The following is a 19,470-nucleotide window of genomic DNA, read 5'->3' on the forward strand; positions in this document are numbered from 1 at the left end:
TGTTTTTAGGTTTCCGTGGCGAGTCTTTCGAAACCGGCTAAGTTGATCCACGAGCGAGCTACCTCTTTAGATGTAGGACTAGATTTGCATCACGTATGCCGAGTCGGGCTCTTGCAAAACTTCCTCTTCTCTTTTCTTGTTGTCCCTATATCCTCAATGTAAGCAAATGTGTGACGTGTGTGTCTCTCTCTCTCTCTCTCTATATATATATATATATATATATATATATATATATATATATATATATATATATATATATATCCATATTGTACGACAGCTAAAACAAATTTTGGAGAAGGCAACATCCATCAATTAAGCAACTAGTGGAGCAGTTACCTAGCTAATCTTCATACCCCTTTTTTTTTAAAAAAAAAAGATATGTCAAACTTTTCAAGTTCGAGGAGCATGTGCACGCAGCAGTAGTGCAGTGCTCTGCACGTGTCGGTCACCAATGGGAAGGAAGGAGAGGAGACCAAAGACAGAGCAGATCGATACCGCGTACCAGCTTTAAAAAGCTCGCAGGTACGTAGTCCTAATTTCCAAACCTACTAGAGTAAGGTGAAGATACCAATAAGGCAATAACAAGCCATTTCTCTCTCCCTCTCCACCTCTATTCTTCTTCTTCTTCCCCTTCTTCTCTCTCTACTAGCTAGTTAGTCTCCAGATCCAGCTGCTTCCTGATCGATCGGACTAGCCATCATGGTTAGGGGAAAGACAGTTATCAAGCCAATAGAGGACAAGACGAGACAGCAGGTGACCTTCTCTAAGCGGAGGAGTGGGCTGTTCAAGAAGGCTAGGGAGCTGGCCGTCCTCTGCGATGCGCAGGTCGGCGTGCTCGTCTTCTCTAGCGCAGGTCGCCTCTACGACTACTCCAGCACCAGGTAATATTTGATTATTCTTGTTCCAATCTGATAAACTGTTCAATTCTCGTATGTATTTCGGACAACACACATGTACTCTCTCCATCATAAAACAATAATGCCTAGCTCGCTTTTTAAGGAGTTAAATTTTAATTAACTAGATTTTTAAAAATAATAATATCAACATTTATATCACCAAATTAAATATTTTTATTATAAAATAGATATTCCCCTACTAACCTAATGATATTTATTACACATCATAAAAATTAGTTTTTTTTTTCTGTATATATATAGTCGCGGAAATGCGTATGTTGCGTTGGATTTGCGGTCATACAAGAAGGGATCGAGTTCGGAACGATGATATACGTGAGAGATTAGGGGTAGTACCAATTGAAGAAAAGCTTGTCCAACACCGGTTGAGATGGTTTGGACATGTGCAACGGAGACCTCCAGATGCACCGGTGCGTAGTGGAATCCTAAGTCAGGATAGTAACGTGAAGAGAGGCAGAGGAAGACCAAAGTTGACTTGGGTAGAGGCAATAAAAGGAGACTTGAAAGGATGGAATATACCCAAAGACTTAGCCTTAGATAGGAGTGCTTGGAAGACAGCTATTCACGTGCCTGAACCTTGATTGCTTCTGTTGGGTTTCAACTCTAGCCTACCCCAACTTGTTTGGGACTTAAAGGCTTTGTTGTTGTTGTTGTTGTATATATATTTGATCAAGCATAAAACAAATAGCCGCGTGCAATGCAGATTTTTGTCGTAGATGCATGCAACACTAGCTAACTAATGCATGGGCAAATTATAACCTGACAACGTTTACTAGTAAGTTGAATCAGTAACAACGTAGTTTCTCCTATCTTAATAAGTGATATGATTCAGCCAGCTGAAACACTTAGCATATGTATGAACGTATATATATCAGAAATATTTGGAATATCGAATGAACTACAAGCTTTTATTGATAGGAAAACTGCTTAATCTTGTACTTGAATAATGTCTGCAATATGATTGCATGGATCTATATATCAGCCCTGTTAGGTAGAGCTCCACCAGCTCTAGATTAACCAAAATCAGATCTGGGTCCAACTTTTGTAGCCAAACGTTTTTGGATCCAGCAGCTCCACCGTGGATCTGCTTCATCAAAATGATGGTTCAGCCCCCCACATTCACCAAATTGATGGAGCAGCTCAAGGGGTGCTCTACCAAATCCAAGTTTGATGGAGTTGGAAAAAATTACCCACCATGCCACTCGTTACACAGAAAAAATGGTTCGATTCATTTTTTTTCTCGTCGCTTGTTCCTCCTGAGCTCCGTCACAAAGACCCTGCTGAGCCTCCACGCCGGCCGTACCGCACCCCGCCGCCCAGCCGTCCCGCGCACTCCCCCGGCGAGGCCGCGCCACCACACTCGCAAGCCCGTCGGTCAGGGCCGCACCCTCGTTGGCCGTGGCCGAGGCTGCCGTGGTCGCGCTGGCCGGGGCCGGGGCCGCCGTGCCCGCTCCTGCCGTGGCTGCATCCAGCGAGGCCGCGACTCCGGCTCTTCCCTGCGCAAACGTTTGCCGGAGGAAGAAGAAGGCTGTGATTTTTTTTTGTATTTTGCACCCAGACGCATGGGCCCAGGTGGAAGTGAGATAGAGAGGGAGCTGGAGCTGTACCAAACACTTCGGTGAATCCTAGATCCACGGTGAGGTGAATCTCAGATTTAGATTCACTTTTTGCACCGGTGGAGCTCTACCAAACAGGCCCATATTCTGGAACAAAGATGGTCGAGGATAAAATCATATATATAATTCTTTAATACTCTCTGATTAGAAAATGGATTTTATTTCAAATAAAACAATATGCCACTTCTAGGGATATAATCTCTTCCTTTCTCTCCATTTACCATTGCAGTTGACAAGTTCTTATTTTATGTTGGATCTCTCATATTCAATTATCTGTTCAGATAGCAACTCTAGCAAAGGCCCTCAAATCAAGGCCCCTACTTAAGATTTGAGAACTAAATAAAAGACTGAAATTATAGAGAAAACAAAACTATATATAATTCATTAAAACTATCTACATGTCTCAAAACCAAGCCATAGCCATTAGACAAAGTAATCACTTTACTGTTGCCAATAGAAAGTCCACTTCTTCTTTTTTATCAACTCGTCACTCTGTTTGTAATATCAAACATCGTCTCATTAGCTTAAAGTCAGTATTTGAGGTAATTAAGGTTAAATTAGAAGAATGACAAGTATATCATAATGCGGACTTTAGTTTTAGAAACTTGCAGTTATGGTAGAAACTTACATAAATTCGTAACATTACAACAAATTTACTCGTTCTAATGTGAACTTCCTTTTATTTTTGAGCTAACAATAGTTTATTTGATAAAATGACATGGTTGCTCGTTGTGTTTGACCAGCACAAGATCTATTGTCGAAAGATACCAGGATACAAAAGAGGGCAGTCAACTCATGAGCGCGAGCACTGAAACTAAGGTCTTGTGCAATACTATCAATATTAATTTTTAAGTGATTCTCATCATTAGGGTTCATATTGACACATTACTTTTATGTTAGTATATAATAGTGGGCAGAATTTTCCGTAACTTCTTTCAGTCCACATTATGCATGTGGTTCTTTTCACCAATCGGTTAGTTAAGCCACATGCTTAATAATTGATCTTAAACAGCTTCTATGTTTCGGAGTCCAGAAGGCTCAGAATTGCAAAAATCATGTTCGCTGCAGCTACTGCTGCACTTATTTCGGCTGTTCCTACAGTAACTCGTGAGAAGAAGTTCCTGCAGCTGCAGCCGCACATAAGCTGAAGGCAGCACAACCAAGCAGGCTAGGTAGTCAGAGCAATCACATATATATGTGGCAACTAAGTCAACCTTTTTTCACTGTAGACTTTTACATTATTATTGTTATCCTTAAATAATATTCACTACCAAGGGATTACATAATCGAATCATAGAAAATCTTAAACAGAGTCCTAAAATGTATGTTTTTTTGAAAGAAAGACTGTCGAGCAGAGTTCCCCAGTATAATCAACCCTAGTCTGAAATTCGCTCCCACGGGGAGTCGAACTCAGGACCTAAGGAGTGCTCCTAGAATCATCTAACCAACTTAGCTAGAGAGCAGTCCTAAAATGTATGTTGACTAATGCTGTGGCAATTATATACAAAACATAATTAAGGATCCATTAGACTAACAAAACCAGAATATGTAAGGAATTAATATTCTAACCACATTTCTACAGAACTTCGTTATTATAGAAGATACATAGAACAACGATACAATATAAGAATTGGGTGGCCCAGAGGGGGGAGGGGGTTGAATCGAGACTCTAAAAATTAATGCAAATTGGAGCCTATTTTCAAATCTAACTTAACCCACTTGCACTAACAATACCTAGAACTAGAGGATCACCTAAGATAGGGCCAACACACTAAGCCAAGTCTTAAGGCATGATCACACTAGCAATATACCGTTAGGTGTGCAAAAATGTAAACTACACAGAACAACATACTAAGACAAAAACAAGTCTATGATAAGCTTCACACAAAGGTTCAAACACATACGAGATAAGCAACAAAAGCAATGCTCATGAATGAAACAAGAGGACAATAGGCAACCGGATTTTTCCCCTTTGGTCTCAGATAGCTGTGACTATCTCCTACACGTTGGATCACCTTTATGTCACCAAGACCACAGTTAAGCTCCCTTGAGAAACCAAGCCTCAGTCTCCACTCTAGATTGACAGCCGAGCACAAAGGTAGGAGCCTTCCAAATAAGAACTACACCAAGACGGTCACCTAATGCTCTTGTGGGCCGTCTAGGTGGTGGAAAATACCATGGGTAACAAGCCTCCAACTTCGACTTGATGAATCTGCAAGCCAATCCAAAAATGAAGAAAAAAAAAATCACCAATCCAATCAGCGTGCACCACATGCGAGCCTGAGCAGGGATCAAACCTCTTTGTGCATTGTCATTTAAAAATCATTATAACAAATAATTGTGATGGGATTGAGAAACTCACATACTAAACACAATCAAGCTTGTTTAAAGTAATGTGTCCAAAGTTGGTTTGTTAACACATACATGCTGGGAACTTATAGGGCCACAATCTTGTATTTTGATTAGCGTGTTACATGACGTGAAATTCGGACATGCTAACACGTATGGATGTTGGGAACAAAACCGTGAACTTTGGACATGCTAACACGTACGAAAAGTTATAAACAGACACGTTAGATGCATGGACAGCTAACACACTAATCAAAATATGGCATGTCCAAAGCTGCTAAATAAAAAGATTTACCACATCTAATAAATCATGCATGCATCAATAAATCTAGAAAAAAATTATATCTAAATGTTTTCGTATTTATCCTATTTTATTATAAAATAAAAAAACTAAATAAATATATATTGCCTCCTAGGAGGTAATATGTGATAGTAATCATCCAATCTAACTAAATGAACAGCTCAGTTATTTGAGAGTACCGCAGCAAAGCCCTCGTCCTTTAGACTAGAAATCTCCTGAAGGTACTTCTCAAAATCCTTAGGAATAGCAGACTCTATATACGAAAAGCAAGTAAAAGCTCCAGCCGAGTGGACTCCATGTGGAGAAAAAAACAGACTCAGTCTTTGTAGGCTTCTATGTGGCCTGGTCAAGCTTAGCAGTAACAGTGGTGGCCTTGGTAGAGATACACGAAGAAGCAACACTAATCCAAGTAGCAGTAGAGGAATCCTGAAGACGAGTCACCAACAGATCATCTGAGTCAAGTGAGACAGTGCTAGCGTGTCAAACAACATAGAGATAGAGTGATAGACGTGTCAAACTAAAGGCTGCTTGGCAAGAGAAGGGACACTAATCCAAGTATAATGTCCAAGGTATGGTCCCAGCGAATCTGGACTAGAGGAGGTCCTATATCATGTACAACAGTAAACTAAGGTGCTGGAGGAGCCATCAAGCCAAACTGTAAGCCGTACTGCTGAAAGAACAAGATATGAAGAGCAGCAAGGGGCGGGGTTGCACTGATATATGAGTGAGATGTCATGGCCTAAGCTGAGGTATGGCAATGCCAATTTGCCGAAACAGGTGTGAAATTATAAGAGTGTTGTTATGTGGCTGCTAGGATTTGAGAGGGAGAGAGCTGAGGGAGAGGCGGCGACCAGGTGGCTACAGTACCCATGGAGCTACAGTAAAGAGGGTACTGTTCACAAACATAATTGTGGCGGCTAGGGCTGCGAGGGAAGCCGGAGGCTGGCCGGGGGCCTTGCCCACGACCGAGCAAGAGGGAAGGGATTTCCTTCTTAATTCTTGCTTGATTAGATTAATACATCTCCTCTCCTTATATAGAGAGGTTTACTTCACTCCTAAGCAAGGCTTACTTGACCCTTAAGCAAGCGACCCTTATCTCTAATTAACCCTAACACTAGCGGGCTATACTGCCAGCCCAGGCCCAATAGGCTCATGACGTACTCTAACAAGTGAGACAGCGCTAGGGTGTCAAACAACATAGAGATAGAGTGATAGACTTGTCAAACTAAAGGCTGCTTAGCAAGAGAAGGGACACTAATCCAAGTATAATGTCCAAGGTATGGTCCCGGCGAATCTGGACTAGAGGAGGTCCTATATCATGTCCAACAGTAAACTAAGGTGCTGGAGGAGCCATCAAGCCAAACTGTAAGCCCTACTGCTGAAAGAACAAGATATGAAGAGCAGCAAGGGGCGGGGTTGCACTGATAAGTGTAGCACCCGGTTTTAAGAACAAAACCAGATACACACCATATGTGAGCCCAGGAAGTCAAATCTCACATATAGCTACAAATAAGAGTAATATCAATAGACAATGCTCAATATATAACGTACTTAGTATAAAGAATATAACCTTAGAGTATAGATAGCGGAAAGACAACTCCGGTCTTTAGGCGAGTACTCCTAATCCACAGGGATAACTGACTGGTTGATCACAAGCCTAATTCCTCAAAACTCTAGCAATCTGGTACCCATCCGGGATTTTTATCCAAATATTTGAAAATAAAGCAAGCGAAAGTACATGTTGTACTCAACAAATATAACATGGGGTTCATGAGGCTCAAAAGGCTGACACTGGTTTTACTGCGATTAGCTTTTGATGAGTCATGATTTTAGCAAGTGAGTAGCAACAAGTTTATCACAAGCCCATATAAACACATGATCAGGTAAACATGAATAATAAATAGCATAAACAGTAATAATTAATGAGCATCTTCATTATCCATATCATTAGTGTCCATTATCTATTCCGTAAGGGTTCCAAGGCCACTCGTGACCGTGAGCACGACTGATATACTAGTTTACACTCTGCAGAGGTTGTACACTTTCATTGTGAGTCGTGATTTCCCTTTCGCCCGAGGGGATCAGCCTCTTGACCCACTACCAAGGAAGGTCGGCAGGGTTCACTATGAAGCCTTTCAAAGGTTTGTCTAACAAGTTAGGGCCATTAGATTCACTCGGCAAATAGATATAGGGCCCCCCTTCCCGATGGCACAATGACGCGCAGCCTATACTCAAGGGGACAGAGGCCGCACTATACCCGATTCGTCAAGCCATTCTTACGCCAATAAAGGTAACCATTAACAAGCTAGAAAAGGTCCTCATACTGAGCTAAAGCCAGAGCCATGTAGCCCTCATAGCTGTACTGTAAGTCCCGGATGATCAATTACAGATAAGTCCTTAGGGAGAGGAATCTAGAGCACCATAAAACAGCCCAATGCTCTAGCCCCCTTGTTCCATGTTGCTAAAAAGCATCTTTTAGTGTTTATTGCATATACCATTAATCAAGTTACAAGATCATGGCTTTAGTTGAGCACTAGCAAAGCTACCTAATGCAATAACCCAAAGGTATCAAGGTACAGGGTAACAAAACACTAGGAAATCCTTAGTGGTAATCAAGGTAGACACATGTAGTATGAATTAAATGATTAAAGGTGTATAGGGCAACAAGGATGATCCCATGCTATACTTGCCTTAAACTTAGATCCTTCTTCAAGTCCAAAACTTCAAAGATCTGCTTCTTGATTCACCACGTATAACTCGCCGACTGGACAAGATCATAAAGCACCACACAAGCATCCATGCAATCATACACAAAGCAAACAATAGATCTAAATTAGAATAGTACAAAAAACATAAAATCAAGATGAAAAGTTTGTAAAACGAATCTATGTCTCGCTACGAACACACAGATGCGAAAAGCACTCTAATCGGAGCTACGGTGGAAAAGATACATCTACCGATAGATCTGCTTAATACGCGGAAAAGAAAACTATAGGCTCCATTTATTTTAACTATATAAAAGCTTATATGAATTGAATTAAATCAAATTTAGATTTGAATTATAAAACTAAAGTAAAACAAATCATATTTTATTTATAAAATCCAGTTGCATGATTATTAAGCAAGATATGATTTAAACCATGAAATTTTAGAAATAGTAACATGATAAACACTGTTACTAACGCGTAGATCTCATTGCTATGAATCTAACGCAACTTGAATGGCTCAAAACGGAGTTGAAACGTAGAAGATATGAAATAAACAAGATTTCCTTTATTAAAATAATAGATTAAATCTAACCTTGAATTTTAAAAGTTGAAAACATACTTAACAGTAGTATGAACATGTAGATTATGAAATTATGAACCTAACGCAAGTTGAACAGGTCAAATCGGAGTTAAAATGGAGAAGTTATGGCTAAAACAAAATCAGTGGTAAATTTATAAATATGTGGAAACGTATTTTTGAAGTCAACCGAAGAAAAATACGCTCTTTAAAAGAAGAAGACATATTCTATTGAATACGTAATGGACTGCAAGTTAAGTTAGAAGTATTTATAAGGGCCTTTTTGTAAATCTAATAGTGAAGGGGTATGATCTAATCTGGTCTCTTGATTTAAGATCGGACGCCGAGAACGGATTGGGGAAGAGCTGGCCGCCGGAACTGAGGAAGTCGCGGCGGCGCACCATGGCCGGCGGCGAGGAACTTCACGGCGAGCTTGGTTTGGACAATTCCGAGCCCCATGAGACACGGGAAGAGGACGGGAAGCAAGAGGAGGAGATGGCGAACCCGATTAGGGCATCGGGGTGGTCCTATGTGGCACGGTGGCGAGCTATCCGCAGCGGCGCCATGGCCAGAGCAAGGAAGCTCGGCGGCGAACTTGAATACGGACTTATGGTTCACGGTTTTCGACGGGGAAGCCATGAGAGAGGAGAGAAGGTCTAGGCGAGCTCACCTGGGCGTACCTCGGTGGCGGAGAAGGACGGAGGTAGCTCGGCGGCGTCAAGCTCCCTTGGTGGGATTCGGACATCGGCGCTAGGCTGGCTCGGGGCGACGGCAGAGCAAAATAGGGCGCGGGGTAGGTAGAGGCAGACATGGGCTCACTATTTAAGGTGCGGAGGGACATGCGGCGCAAGGAAATGGCGCGGGGCAACCTCGGACTCTCGGCAGCGGCGATGGTGGAGTCCGGTGGAAGCACGACACGGGGAGGAAGACGCGACTGACCGGTGGCCAGACCTGTCAGCGGAAGACGGCGGAGGAGCGCGCTTGTGTGGCTTCGGCCTGGGTCGGGGCGGTCAGCGGGCCAGAGAGAGGAACACGGGTGCAGGCGACTGTGCAACTGGGCTGCCTTGCTGGGCTGTGCGGAGCTAGCGCGGGAGCAGGCCGGGCTGAAACTGAGAGGGAGAGCTGGACTGAGAGAAAAAGGCCGGGGCGGGCTGCCGAACTGGGCCGAAGCATGAGGCTGGGCTGAGGGGACAGAGGGAAGGCTGGGCTGGCATGGAGCATGGGCTAAAAAAGAAAGAGGGAGGATGAGTTTTCCTTTTCCATTTCTTTTCCTATTTCATTTTCAAAACCAAATTCAAATATGAACCGAATGCAACTTCTAATAAAGTTTTGAATATTCTTTTCAATTCTAATAAAAGTACGCAAATTTTAGTAAGTTTTCAAAAACAACTTTTTAAATTCTTTTTCTAATTTTCTTTTCTTTTACTTCAAATCTATTTTTCATTTATTTTCACAAGCAATTAAGTTTCATTTTGATTTTTTTTCAAAACCACTCAACCAAATAAAATAAATGCTCTGGCATGTATGCACATACATGTTGCTACCTTAAGGTGAGTTTTAATTTAATGAAAATTTTTGTTTTCCTATATTTCCTGAGCACAAAATTTAGAAATAAATAATTTTAAACCTATTTTTAAAAGTGGTAAATTTTAAGGTGTTACAATTCTACCCCCCTTAAGATGAATCTCGTCCCCAAGATTCGAAAGACGTCGACTAGGAGATAGAATACTCTGTTTTGAATTCTTCTTTACTTCCTCGTGCAGTTCTATTGCCTTGATAGGGATCCCACATTACTTTGCATACCGGTTATCCTTACTTCAAGTAACTTATCAAACTGATTCCAAGACTCAGACAGGTACCTTGAACAATTCTCAGGTAACTCCAATCACTAGGCCACCTTTCCTTTTTAGTCCGTAATATCAATTCTCTTTCTTAGAATACTCACCTTCCAATGAAGCCTGATGAATCTCTTGGTTAGAAGGAGATTCTACTTCCCATCTTCAAAACCTTAATGATTCCGGTCAAGTTGCTCGAACTTGGAATACAATTCTTGGTCATTGGTGTCATCCGAACCTTCTTAGCACAACTCTCCATTACTAAGGGCATCGGCCATGACTTTTGCTTCTCCAAGTGATAGCACTTTTCCAAGTCATAATCAATTTCATTCCAACAAAGATATCACAAGCTCAAGATCAACTTGGTGAAGATGTCCTATAGATTCTTGTGATCCTCTTAGGTGTCACTTTTACTTTCAAGAAGACAATACTTCCATGCTCCCTAGTGGATAACTCCAGATGCAAGTTAGGTAGTTCAACTCACGCTTCCTTACTTAACTTAATGAACAAGCCACTACTCTTCTTTCCGTATAAGGACACATTCCACACCTTTACAAGATGCATTCAAGTGGGTATGAAGCTCTTATCCTGATCTGACGAAGCTAATACTTAGGTTTTACTTCAACCTCCTCTTGGACTCCATCAGACACTTAGCTGAGATCTCTTGATCCAAACTAACTTAAAACCTCTTCTACTAGCATTATCAATATCTTGATGATCTTGGTTAAACCTTCCTTGAACCTTTAATCAAACCTTATCGAAACTCTGAACTTCTTTCACATCTTTGGGTACCACCACGCTTCTGCTGTGCAAACTAGAACGTAGGACACTTCATCTTGCAAATTCTTCAACTTGGCTACCCCCTTAAGAAAAGATAGACTAGGGGACACAAGAAGGGTAGCTTGCACCTTCTTCTAGAGGAGCTAACTAGTATCACTACGTCCTGACATCCCAATGAGTCTCTTGTGTATGGGCAAGAACAAGAAATCTGAAATTCCTCACGAGGAGAAAAACAGCAGCGGCGTAAAATGTCTATAACTCTCATTCTGTTAATCCAATAATATTGTACCTTATACCGTTGGAAAGCTTATAAAATTATACACAACTTCCTTATAGAACACTTTTCCAAATTCTGCAGTTAACTTGGTCGAAATTAGTGCACAACAGAAACTGTTCCAGGTTCCAAACAGCACAGATGCATCACATTGTGATTTTCATATCTCCCTAACCAAAATAGCTATCAGGATGATTCTTGCGCTCAGAGAAAGATATTGATGTCTACTGTTGTCCAGAGTTTTCTCATGATATTTGGTTGTCCAAGAATAGAGATAGAAGCCAAAGAGTGTAGACTGCTCCAAAAAGACAGGATAGAGGAAACAGAAGAAAACCATTACCCAATTGTTTATTTCACTACTCCTTATACCTTAGGCCTATAAACTAAATGAAATTGTGGGAACACCCAACAAGATCATTGCAATCATTACAAAGATGCAAAACAATCATAACCATAATGACAATTCAACAAGCAATAAAGGTGCACAACTCAATCATTGACTCAACTTGCGATACTATCGTCCTCATTGTACTAGGGGTAACAATCCTAAGACTTATCTTCAGATTTTGCAAGAAGGTGATGAGGGACAGTTCTAAAAGCATATCACACCAAGGAGTGAAGATGAGAACAAAGACTTCAAAATAAGCACCAAGGTAGAGATGAATAGCAAGGGTAGAGATATAGTAGAGAAGAAAATATCAAGGTTTAGAGAGCAAGGGTTTTTGTAGCAACTTCTAAACCTTAAGACGGCCAATTTTTAACTAGGCTTGCGTACTATAGTCAGCATTGCTCTGATACCACTTTGTAGCACCCGGTTTTAAGAACAAAACAAAAAACACACAATATGTGAGCCTAGGAAGTCAAATCTCACATATAGCTACAAATAAGAGTAATATCAATAGACACTGCTCAATATATAATGTACTTCGTATAAAGAATATAACCTTAGAGTATAGATAGCGGAAAGACAACTCTGATCTTTAGGTGAGTACTCCAAATCCACAGGGACAACTGACTGGTTGATCACAAGCCTAATTCCTCCAAACTCTAGTAATCTAGTACCCATCCGGGATTTTTATCCAAATATTTGAAAATAAAGCAAGCGTAAGTACATCATGTACTCAACAAATATAACATGGGGTTCATGAGGCTCAAAAGGCTGACACTGGTTTTACTGCGATTAGCTTTTGATGAGTCATGATTTTAGCAAGTCAGTAGCAACAAGTTTATCACAAGCCCATATAAACACATGATCAGGTAAACATGAATAATGAATAGCATAAATAGTAATAATTAATGAGCATCTTCATCATCCATATCATTAGTGTCCATCATCTATTCCGTAAGGGTTCCAAGGCCGCTCGTGACCATGAGCACGACTGATATACCAGTTTACACTCTACAGAGGTTGTATACTTTCACTGTGAGTCGTGATTTACCCTTTCGCCCGAGGTGGTTAGCCTCTTGACCCACTACCAAGGAAGGTCAGTAGGGTTCACTATGAAGCCTTTCAAAGGTTCGTCTAACAAGTTAGGGCCATTAGATTCACTCGACAAACAGATGTAGGGCCCCCCTTCCCGATGGTACAATAACGCGCAGCCTATACTCAAGGGGATAGAGGCCACACTATACCCGATTCGTCAAGCCATTCTTACGCCAATAAAGGTAACCACTAACAAGTTAGAAAAGGTCCTCATATTGAGCTAAAGCCAGAGCCATATAGCCCTCACAGCTGTACTATAAGTCTCGGATGATCACTTACAGATAAGTTCTTAGGGAGAAGAATCTAGAGCACCATAAAACAGCCCAATGCTCTAGCCCCCTTGTTCCATGTTGCTAAAAAGCATCTTTTAGTGTTTATTGCATATATCATTAATCAAGTTACAAGATCATGGCTTTAGTTGAGCACTAGCAAAGCTACCTAATGCAATAACCCATAGGTATCAAGGTACATGATAACAAAACACTAGGAAATCCTTAGTGGTAATCAAGGTAGACACATGCAGTATGAATTAAATAATTAAAGGTGTATAGGGCAACAAGGATGATCCCACGCTATACTTGCCTTAAACTTAGATCCTTCTGCAAGTCCAAAACTTCAAAGATCTGCTTCTTGATTCACCACGTATAACTCACCGACTGGACAAGATCATAAAGCACCACACAAGCATCCATGCAATCATACACGAAGCAAACAATAGATCTAAATTAGAATAGTACACCAAACAAAAATTCAAGATGAAAAGTTTGTAAAACGAATCTATGTCTCGCTACGAACACACAGACGCGAAAAGCACTCTAATCGGAGCAACGGTGGAAAAGATACATCTACCGATAGATCTATTTAATACACGGAAAAGAAAACTATAGGCTCCATTTATTTTAACTATATAAAAGCTTATATGAATTGAATTAAATCAAATTTAGATTTGAATTATAAAACTAAAGTAAAACAAATCATATTTTATTTATAAAATCTAGTTGCATGATTATTAAGCAAGATATGATTTAAACCATGAAATTTCAGAAATAGTAACATGATAAACACTGTTACTAACATGTAGATCTCGTTGCTATGAATCTAACACAACTTGAATGGTTCAAAACGGAGTTGAAACGTAGAAGATATGAAATAAACAAGATTTCCTTTGTTAAAATAATAGATTAAATCTAACCTCGAATTTTAAAAGTTGAAAACATACTTAACAGTAGTATGAACATGTAGATTATGAAATTATGAACCTAACGTAAGTTGAACGGGTCAAATCGGAGTTAAAACGGAGAAGTTATGGCTAAAACAAAATCAGTGGCAAATCTGTAAATAAGTGGAAATGTATTTTTGAATTCAACCGAAGAAAAATACGCTTTTTAAAAGAAGAAGACATATTCTATTGAATACGTAATGGACTGCGGGTTAAGTCTGAAGTATTTATAAGGGCCTTTTTGTAAATCTGACAGTGAAGGGGTATGATCTAATCTGGTCTCTTGATTTAAGATCGGACGGCCGAGAACGGATTGGGGAAGAGCTGGCCACCGGAATAGAGGAAGTCACGGCGGCGCACCATGGCCGGCGACGAGGAACTTCTTGGCGAGCTCGGTTTGGACAAATCCGAGCCCCATGAGACACGGGAAGAGGACGGGAAGCAAGAGGAGGAGATGGCGAACCCAATTAGGGCATCGGGGTGGCCCTACGTGGCACGGTGGCGAGCTATCCGCGGCAGCGCCATGGCCGGAGCAAGGAAGCTCGGCGGCGAACTTGAATACGGACTTACGGTTCACAGTTTTCGACGGGGAAGCCACGAGAGAGGAGAGAAGGTCTTGGCGAGCACACCTCGGCGTACCTCGGCGGCAGAGAAGGACGGAGGTAGCTCGGCGGCGTCAAGCTCCCTCGGTGGGATTCGGACGTCGGCGCTAGGCTGGCTCGGGGCGATGGCAGAGCAAGATAGGGCGCGGGGTAGGTAGAGGCGGACACAGGCTCGCTATTTAAGGATAGGAGGGACTTGCGGCGCAAGGAAACGGCGCGGGGCGACCTCGGACTCTCGATAGTGGCGACGGTGGAGTCCAGTGGAAGCACGACGCGGGGAGGAAGACGCGACTGACCGGTGGCCAGACCTGTCAGCGGAAGAGGGCGGAGGAGCGCGCGCTTGTGCGGCTTCGGCCTGGGCCGTGGTGGTCAACGGGCTGGAGAGAGGAACGCGGGTGCGGGCGACTGCGCAACTGGGCTGCCTTGCTAGGCTGTGCGGAGCTAGCGCGGGAGCAGGCCGGGCTGAAACCGAGAGGGAGAGCTGGATTGAGAGAGAAAGGCTGGGGCGGGCTGCCGAACTGGGCCGAAGCATGAGGCTGGGCTGCGGGGACATAGGGAAGGCCGGGCTAGCATGGAGCATGGGCTGAAAAAGAAAGAGGGAGGATGAGTTTTCCTTTTCCATTTCTTTTCCTATTTCATTTTCAAAACCAAATTCAAATATGAACCGAATGCAACTTCTAATAAAGTTTTGAATATTCTTTTCAATTCTAATAAAAGTACGCAAATTTTAGTAAGTTTTCAAAAACAACTTTTTAAATTCTTTTTCTAATTTTCTTTTCTTTTACTTCAAATCCATTCTTCATTTATTTTCACAAGCAATTAAGTTTCATTTTGATTTTTTTCAAAACCACTCAACCAAATAAAACAAATGCTCTGGCATGTATGCACATACATGTTGCTACCTTAAGGTGAGTTTTAATTTAATGAAAATTTTTGTTTTCCTATATTTCCTGAGCACAGAATTTAGAAATAAATCATTTTAAACCTATTTTCAAAAGTGTCAAATTTTAGGGTGTTACAATAAGTGAGTGAGATGTCATGGCCTAAGCTGAGGTATGGCAATGCCAATCTGCTGAAACAGGTGTGAAATTATAAGAGTCTTCTATTGTTTGTCCTCATAGATTTGATCAATCAACAAGTTAGGATACAGCAGGTATTGAACGTGTGGATTCAAATGACTACTACTGAGAGTATTTGTAGTCTCTAGGTGGTTATCCACTCGCCTCTACAAATCTGATTTCTACAGGCAGCTAGGAACAGAAGATGCCTTAGAAATAGAGTTTGTCAGGGCAGCTCGAAATACAGCCGCCTCTACAAATTGTTGTGTAGAAATCATAAGTCTAGGCCCAAAAAAGAGCAATTTTTTTAATAGAGGAGATCCCACCAGGCTCAAAGTCAAAAGTTACGTGATTTTTTGCGCAAAAAACGTGCATTTTGTGGCGACAAGGGATCGATCCCGCGAGCTAAGGCATTACGTGATACTCCTCTAACCACTGTACCAAAAAGACAGCAGTCTTCATAAGGCATATTCATTCTCCTCATATTACCTACATCCTATTTTAAAATGAGTATTTGGGACCCTAAACAAATTCAAATGAAAAAAAATTGACTGCAAAGTTGTAGATATCGTCAAGAACTATAATTTTGCTTTTGGTCGTTTCTCCGTTAGAAGTCGTTTGAAAATTTTAAATTTGAAATATGAGAAATGCAAACGTAGTTTTTCTTGGATAGATGATTTCAAATGAAAAGGTTGTCAACTATAAAGTTGTATAACTCTTCGAGATCTACAACTTTGGTTTTGACCGTTTTTACATCCAAGGTCATTTGAAAATTCGATTTTTAATGTGCTGCACCATTTTTAGAGATGGCTCTAGATCTAGCCGTCTCAACAAATTGATTTTTAAAAGCGGATCTAGATCCAACCACCTCTAGAAATCCATTTGTAGAGGCGGTTGCATTTAGAGCAGCCTCTAAAGATAGGAGCATTTGTAGAAGCGGCCGAAATGAATTTGTAGAGGCAGCTCGTTTTGAGACCGATTTGTAGAGGCGGCTCTAAATTAATTAAGCCGCCTCTATTAAAAAATAGAGGCATTGCTAAAAATCAAATATGTAGTAGTGGATATAAATTATCGATTTAGTATCTAAATCCCTTGGGTTGGATACTCTTTCTGGAAATAACATACCATTTACACCCGTATTCACGATACAATTAACTGCTCCCATTTTTTGCCTTTCTGTTAAAGTGTTAGTGTTGCAAAAGTAGCACACACATTTCTTCAAATACATTTCTATTTTCAGTATTTATTTTACAAAGTAAGATATAAACTGTATGCTTCTTTGCTATCTGTTCCTGCATGCAGTTTTGGCAAGCTGAGGCAACAAACTTGAGGCAGCAACTGCATAACTTACAAGAACGTCATATGTATGATCCCTTCCCATCCCCCCTTGCCCCATCTCCCATCCCCTTTCAATTATACGGATGTGCAGTGTTTGGAAACTGACAAGCATATTTCAGTGTGCATCCACAACTCAACAATATGGTTTAATTATAAGCATGAGGAAGAAGAAAATACTACTTGCCATTCCCCAACAACATGGCTGTTCACCTGTAATGCTGTCTTGGTGTTATGTCCAATATGAATGCAGACACTTTAGTATATAATAAATGAGCTCTCTGATTTCCCCAGAAAGAGAGAAGAATTAAAAACGTAAAAAGCAAGGATAATGTTGTAATGCGGACATTTTAGTACGTGATACAATAGTGTGGCACAATAGGAGTAAAAAGCAAGGATATAGCAGTGAAACAATATTCCAACATAAGTCCATTAAGTGCTATCAAAATTTACTCTGAGCGGATAGATGTGTTCCATTATCCATGCTTCATGCATTCTATTCATTGCCCACGAGAAATGCTGACAAGATAGAGTCAATCTTTTCTAATATAATACCAGGGCCAGACATCCTAGGACCTGCCGTATAGAAAACAAGGACGACAGATCTTCTCACATCGTATAGTGCACCACTGCACAACGATAATGTTGAAAATCTATGTTTGAAAAATGAATGACTTTGTATGATAACAAACGAGAGCATCAACATAGATAAAATGCTACCAAAAGCTGACTGTCCATTTTTGTTATACTAAAGGATACATACATTAGGAAGTCGAAACACACAAATAAAAATCTAAGATAAACTTAAAAATTACTTTGGTGTGCAATAAAGTTGGAATGATACGTTGTCTCAATAAGCTATACTGCAGGCAATTGCTGGGACAAAATCTTTCTGGTCTGGAAGCAAAAGAGTTGAAAATTTTAGAGAACCACCTGGAAATGAGCCTCCATAACATTCGGAAAAAGAAGGTAATATCTGCTTCCCGATGTGGAGATCAGTCACCAGATGAGAGTCATTAACACCTCTCTTCACAGGATAGCATAATAATCAATCAAATTCAAGAGTTGAACAAGAGGGTTAGTTGATCTATCTAGTTTCATCATAACAACTTTGTTAAAGAGATTATGGTCAACTCTCCCTAATTGAATTTCAGGAAAACATTATGCTTCAAGAATACAAGGAACTAGAGCATCATTTTGACATCAATCACCAGGAGAACATGAATTTGCAGAAAAAGGTGGGATCCTATTACAACTAGTATTACAGAAAAAACCCGAAATAGAAATATTCTTCTATATGTTTTTAGAAGAGCTTGAACTAGGGGAATGCCTAACCTGAGATATTTCGTTAAGGAAAAAATTTCAACCACAAGGTCAAGAAAAGGCCATGAACCCCGTCTATTGAATAGCACGAGTGGCCTTTTTTTGGAAACGGAGAGTTGAGCTCCAACCAGTAGGTCCAACACATTCTGAATATTATGTTGCGAGTTTAATCCTATTTTGTTTCTTAGGTGAATGTACAGCTAGGAGTAGATGGTGGGGATAAAAGTTCTGGTACTGAGTACAACATTGCTGGTCCAGATGAGGATTTAACTTCAGTTCGTCTGGAGCTAGGCCAGCCACAGCACGTAGCCAAAGAGGAACTGGAAGAACCAACATTGAGGTAAGTGTTTCATGCTAATCTGACAAACTATTTTTTTTGTTTGATATCAGTGCATATCAAATAATATGTTGACCAGTCAATGAAATTTCAGACGGCTTTGACTGCGTTGAATGGGAGAATCACGAGCGGGCTTACAAGCTGGAGTTGGCTTTACCATTACTACAGGCGCTATATCAATAGTCCTGCAACTGTTCAAGTTCAAGTGCTGTGAAAACAATTGCATTAATTGTACTCATCAGTATCATTTGAACACATTTGTCTATAGTATTCAGTATGATTGTTTTTTTTCGAAAGGATGGCAAAAGCTTTGCCGCAAATTTTATTGGATGATAAGAAGAAAAATCTTTACACACGAAAACAGGAAGCAAAACAGAAACAAAACCTTTTTACAACTAGAACTACTGGAACTGAACTGTCCATGACAACTGAAAAAACCTGGATTGTTCAACTGCTAGGCGATGGCCATAAACGAAGCTTGCATCAGCTATGATTCCGTCATTCCATTGGTTCTTATTGATTTGGCGTCTCCATTGCCATGCGGCACTGGGTAATATCATCTTTACACAAGCCCACAACCTGTCTTGGGTTTAAAGATTTTTGTTGGAAAGTTCGCCTGTTTCTCTCCTTCCAAATGTTCCACCAAAAATAGATTATTATCCCATCAAACTTTCTTCTCAGTATGATTGTTGGAAAGTCTATTTTGTATTGTCCTGTAAAAAGATGGTATAAAGATGGTATACCTGTCAAATCATGGAT

General features: G+C 40.7%; 1 protein-coding gene across 1 annotated transcript; it reads left to right on the top strand.

Moving 5' to 3' along the window:
* The first annotated feature begins 699 nt into the window (after nucleotides 1–699).
* Nucleotides 700–19,204, top strand: LOC136488257 (MADS-box transcription factor 23-like). Its single transcript, XM_066485252.1, has 8 exons — nucleotides 700–881; nucleotides 3,274–3,349; nucleotides 17,019–17,080; nucleotides 17,921–18,020; nucleotides 18,087–18,128; nucleotides 18,206–18,289; nucleotides 18,563–18,714; nucleotides 19,009–19,204. Exons 1-8 carry the CDS (start codon nucleotides 700–702, stop codon nucleotides 19,202–19,204), a joined length of 894 nt encoding a protein of 297 aa, XP_066341349.1.
* Nucleotides 19,205–19,470: the final 266 nt, after the last annotated feature.

The sequence above is a fragment of the Miscanthus floridulus genome, chromosome 10 (genome assembly GCF_019320115.1).
Source record: "Miscanthus floridulus cultivar M001 chromosome 10, ASM1932011v1, whole genome shotgun sequence".
In the NCBI taxonomy this organism is placed as follows: Eukaryota; Viridiplantae; Streptophyta; class Magnoliopsida; order Poales; family Poaceae; genus Miscanthus; species Miscanthus floridulus.

Coding starts and splice junctions, on each gene's coding strand:
- LOC136488257 (XM_066485252.1), top strand. CDS start 700: ATGGTTAGGGGAAAGACAGTTATCAAGCCAATAGAGGACAAGACGAGA. Junction 3,350..17,018: donor GCGCGAGCACTGAAACTAAG/GTCTTGTGCAAT, acceptor TCCTGCATGCAG/TTTTGGCAAGCTGAGGCAAC. Junction 18,290..18,562: donor ACATGAATTTGCAGAAAAAG/GTGGGATCCTAT, acceptor TTTGTTTCTTAG/GTGAATGTACAGCTAGGAGT.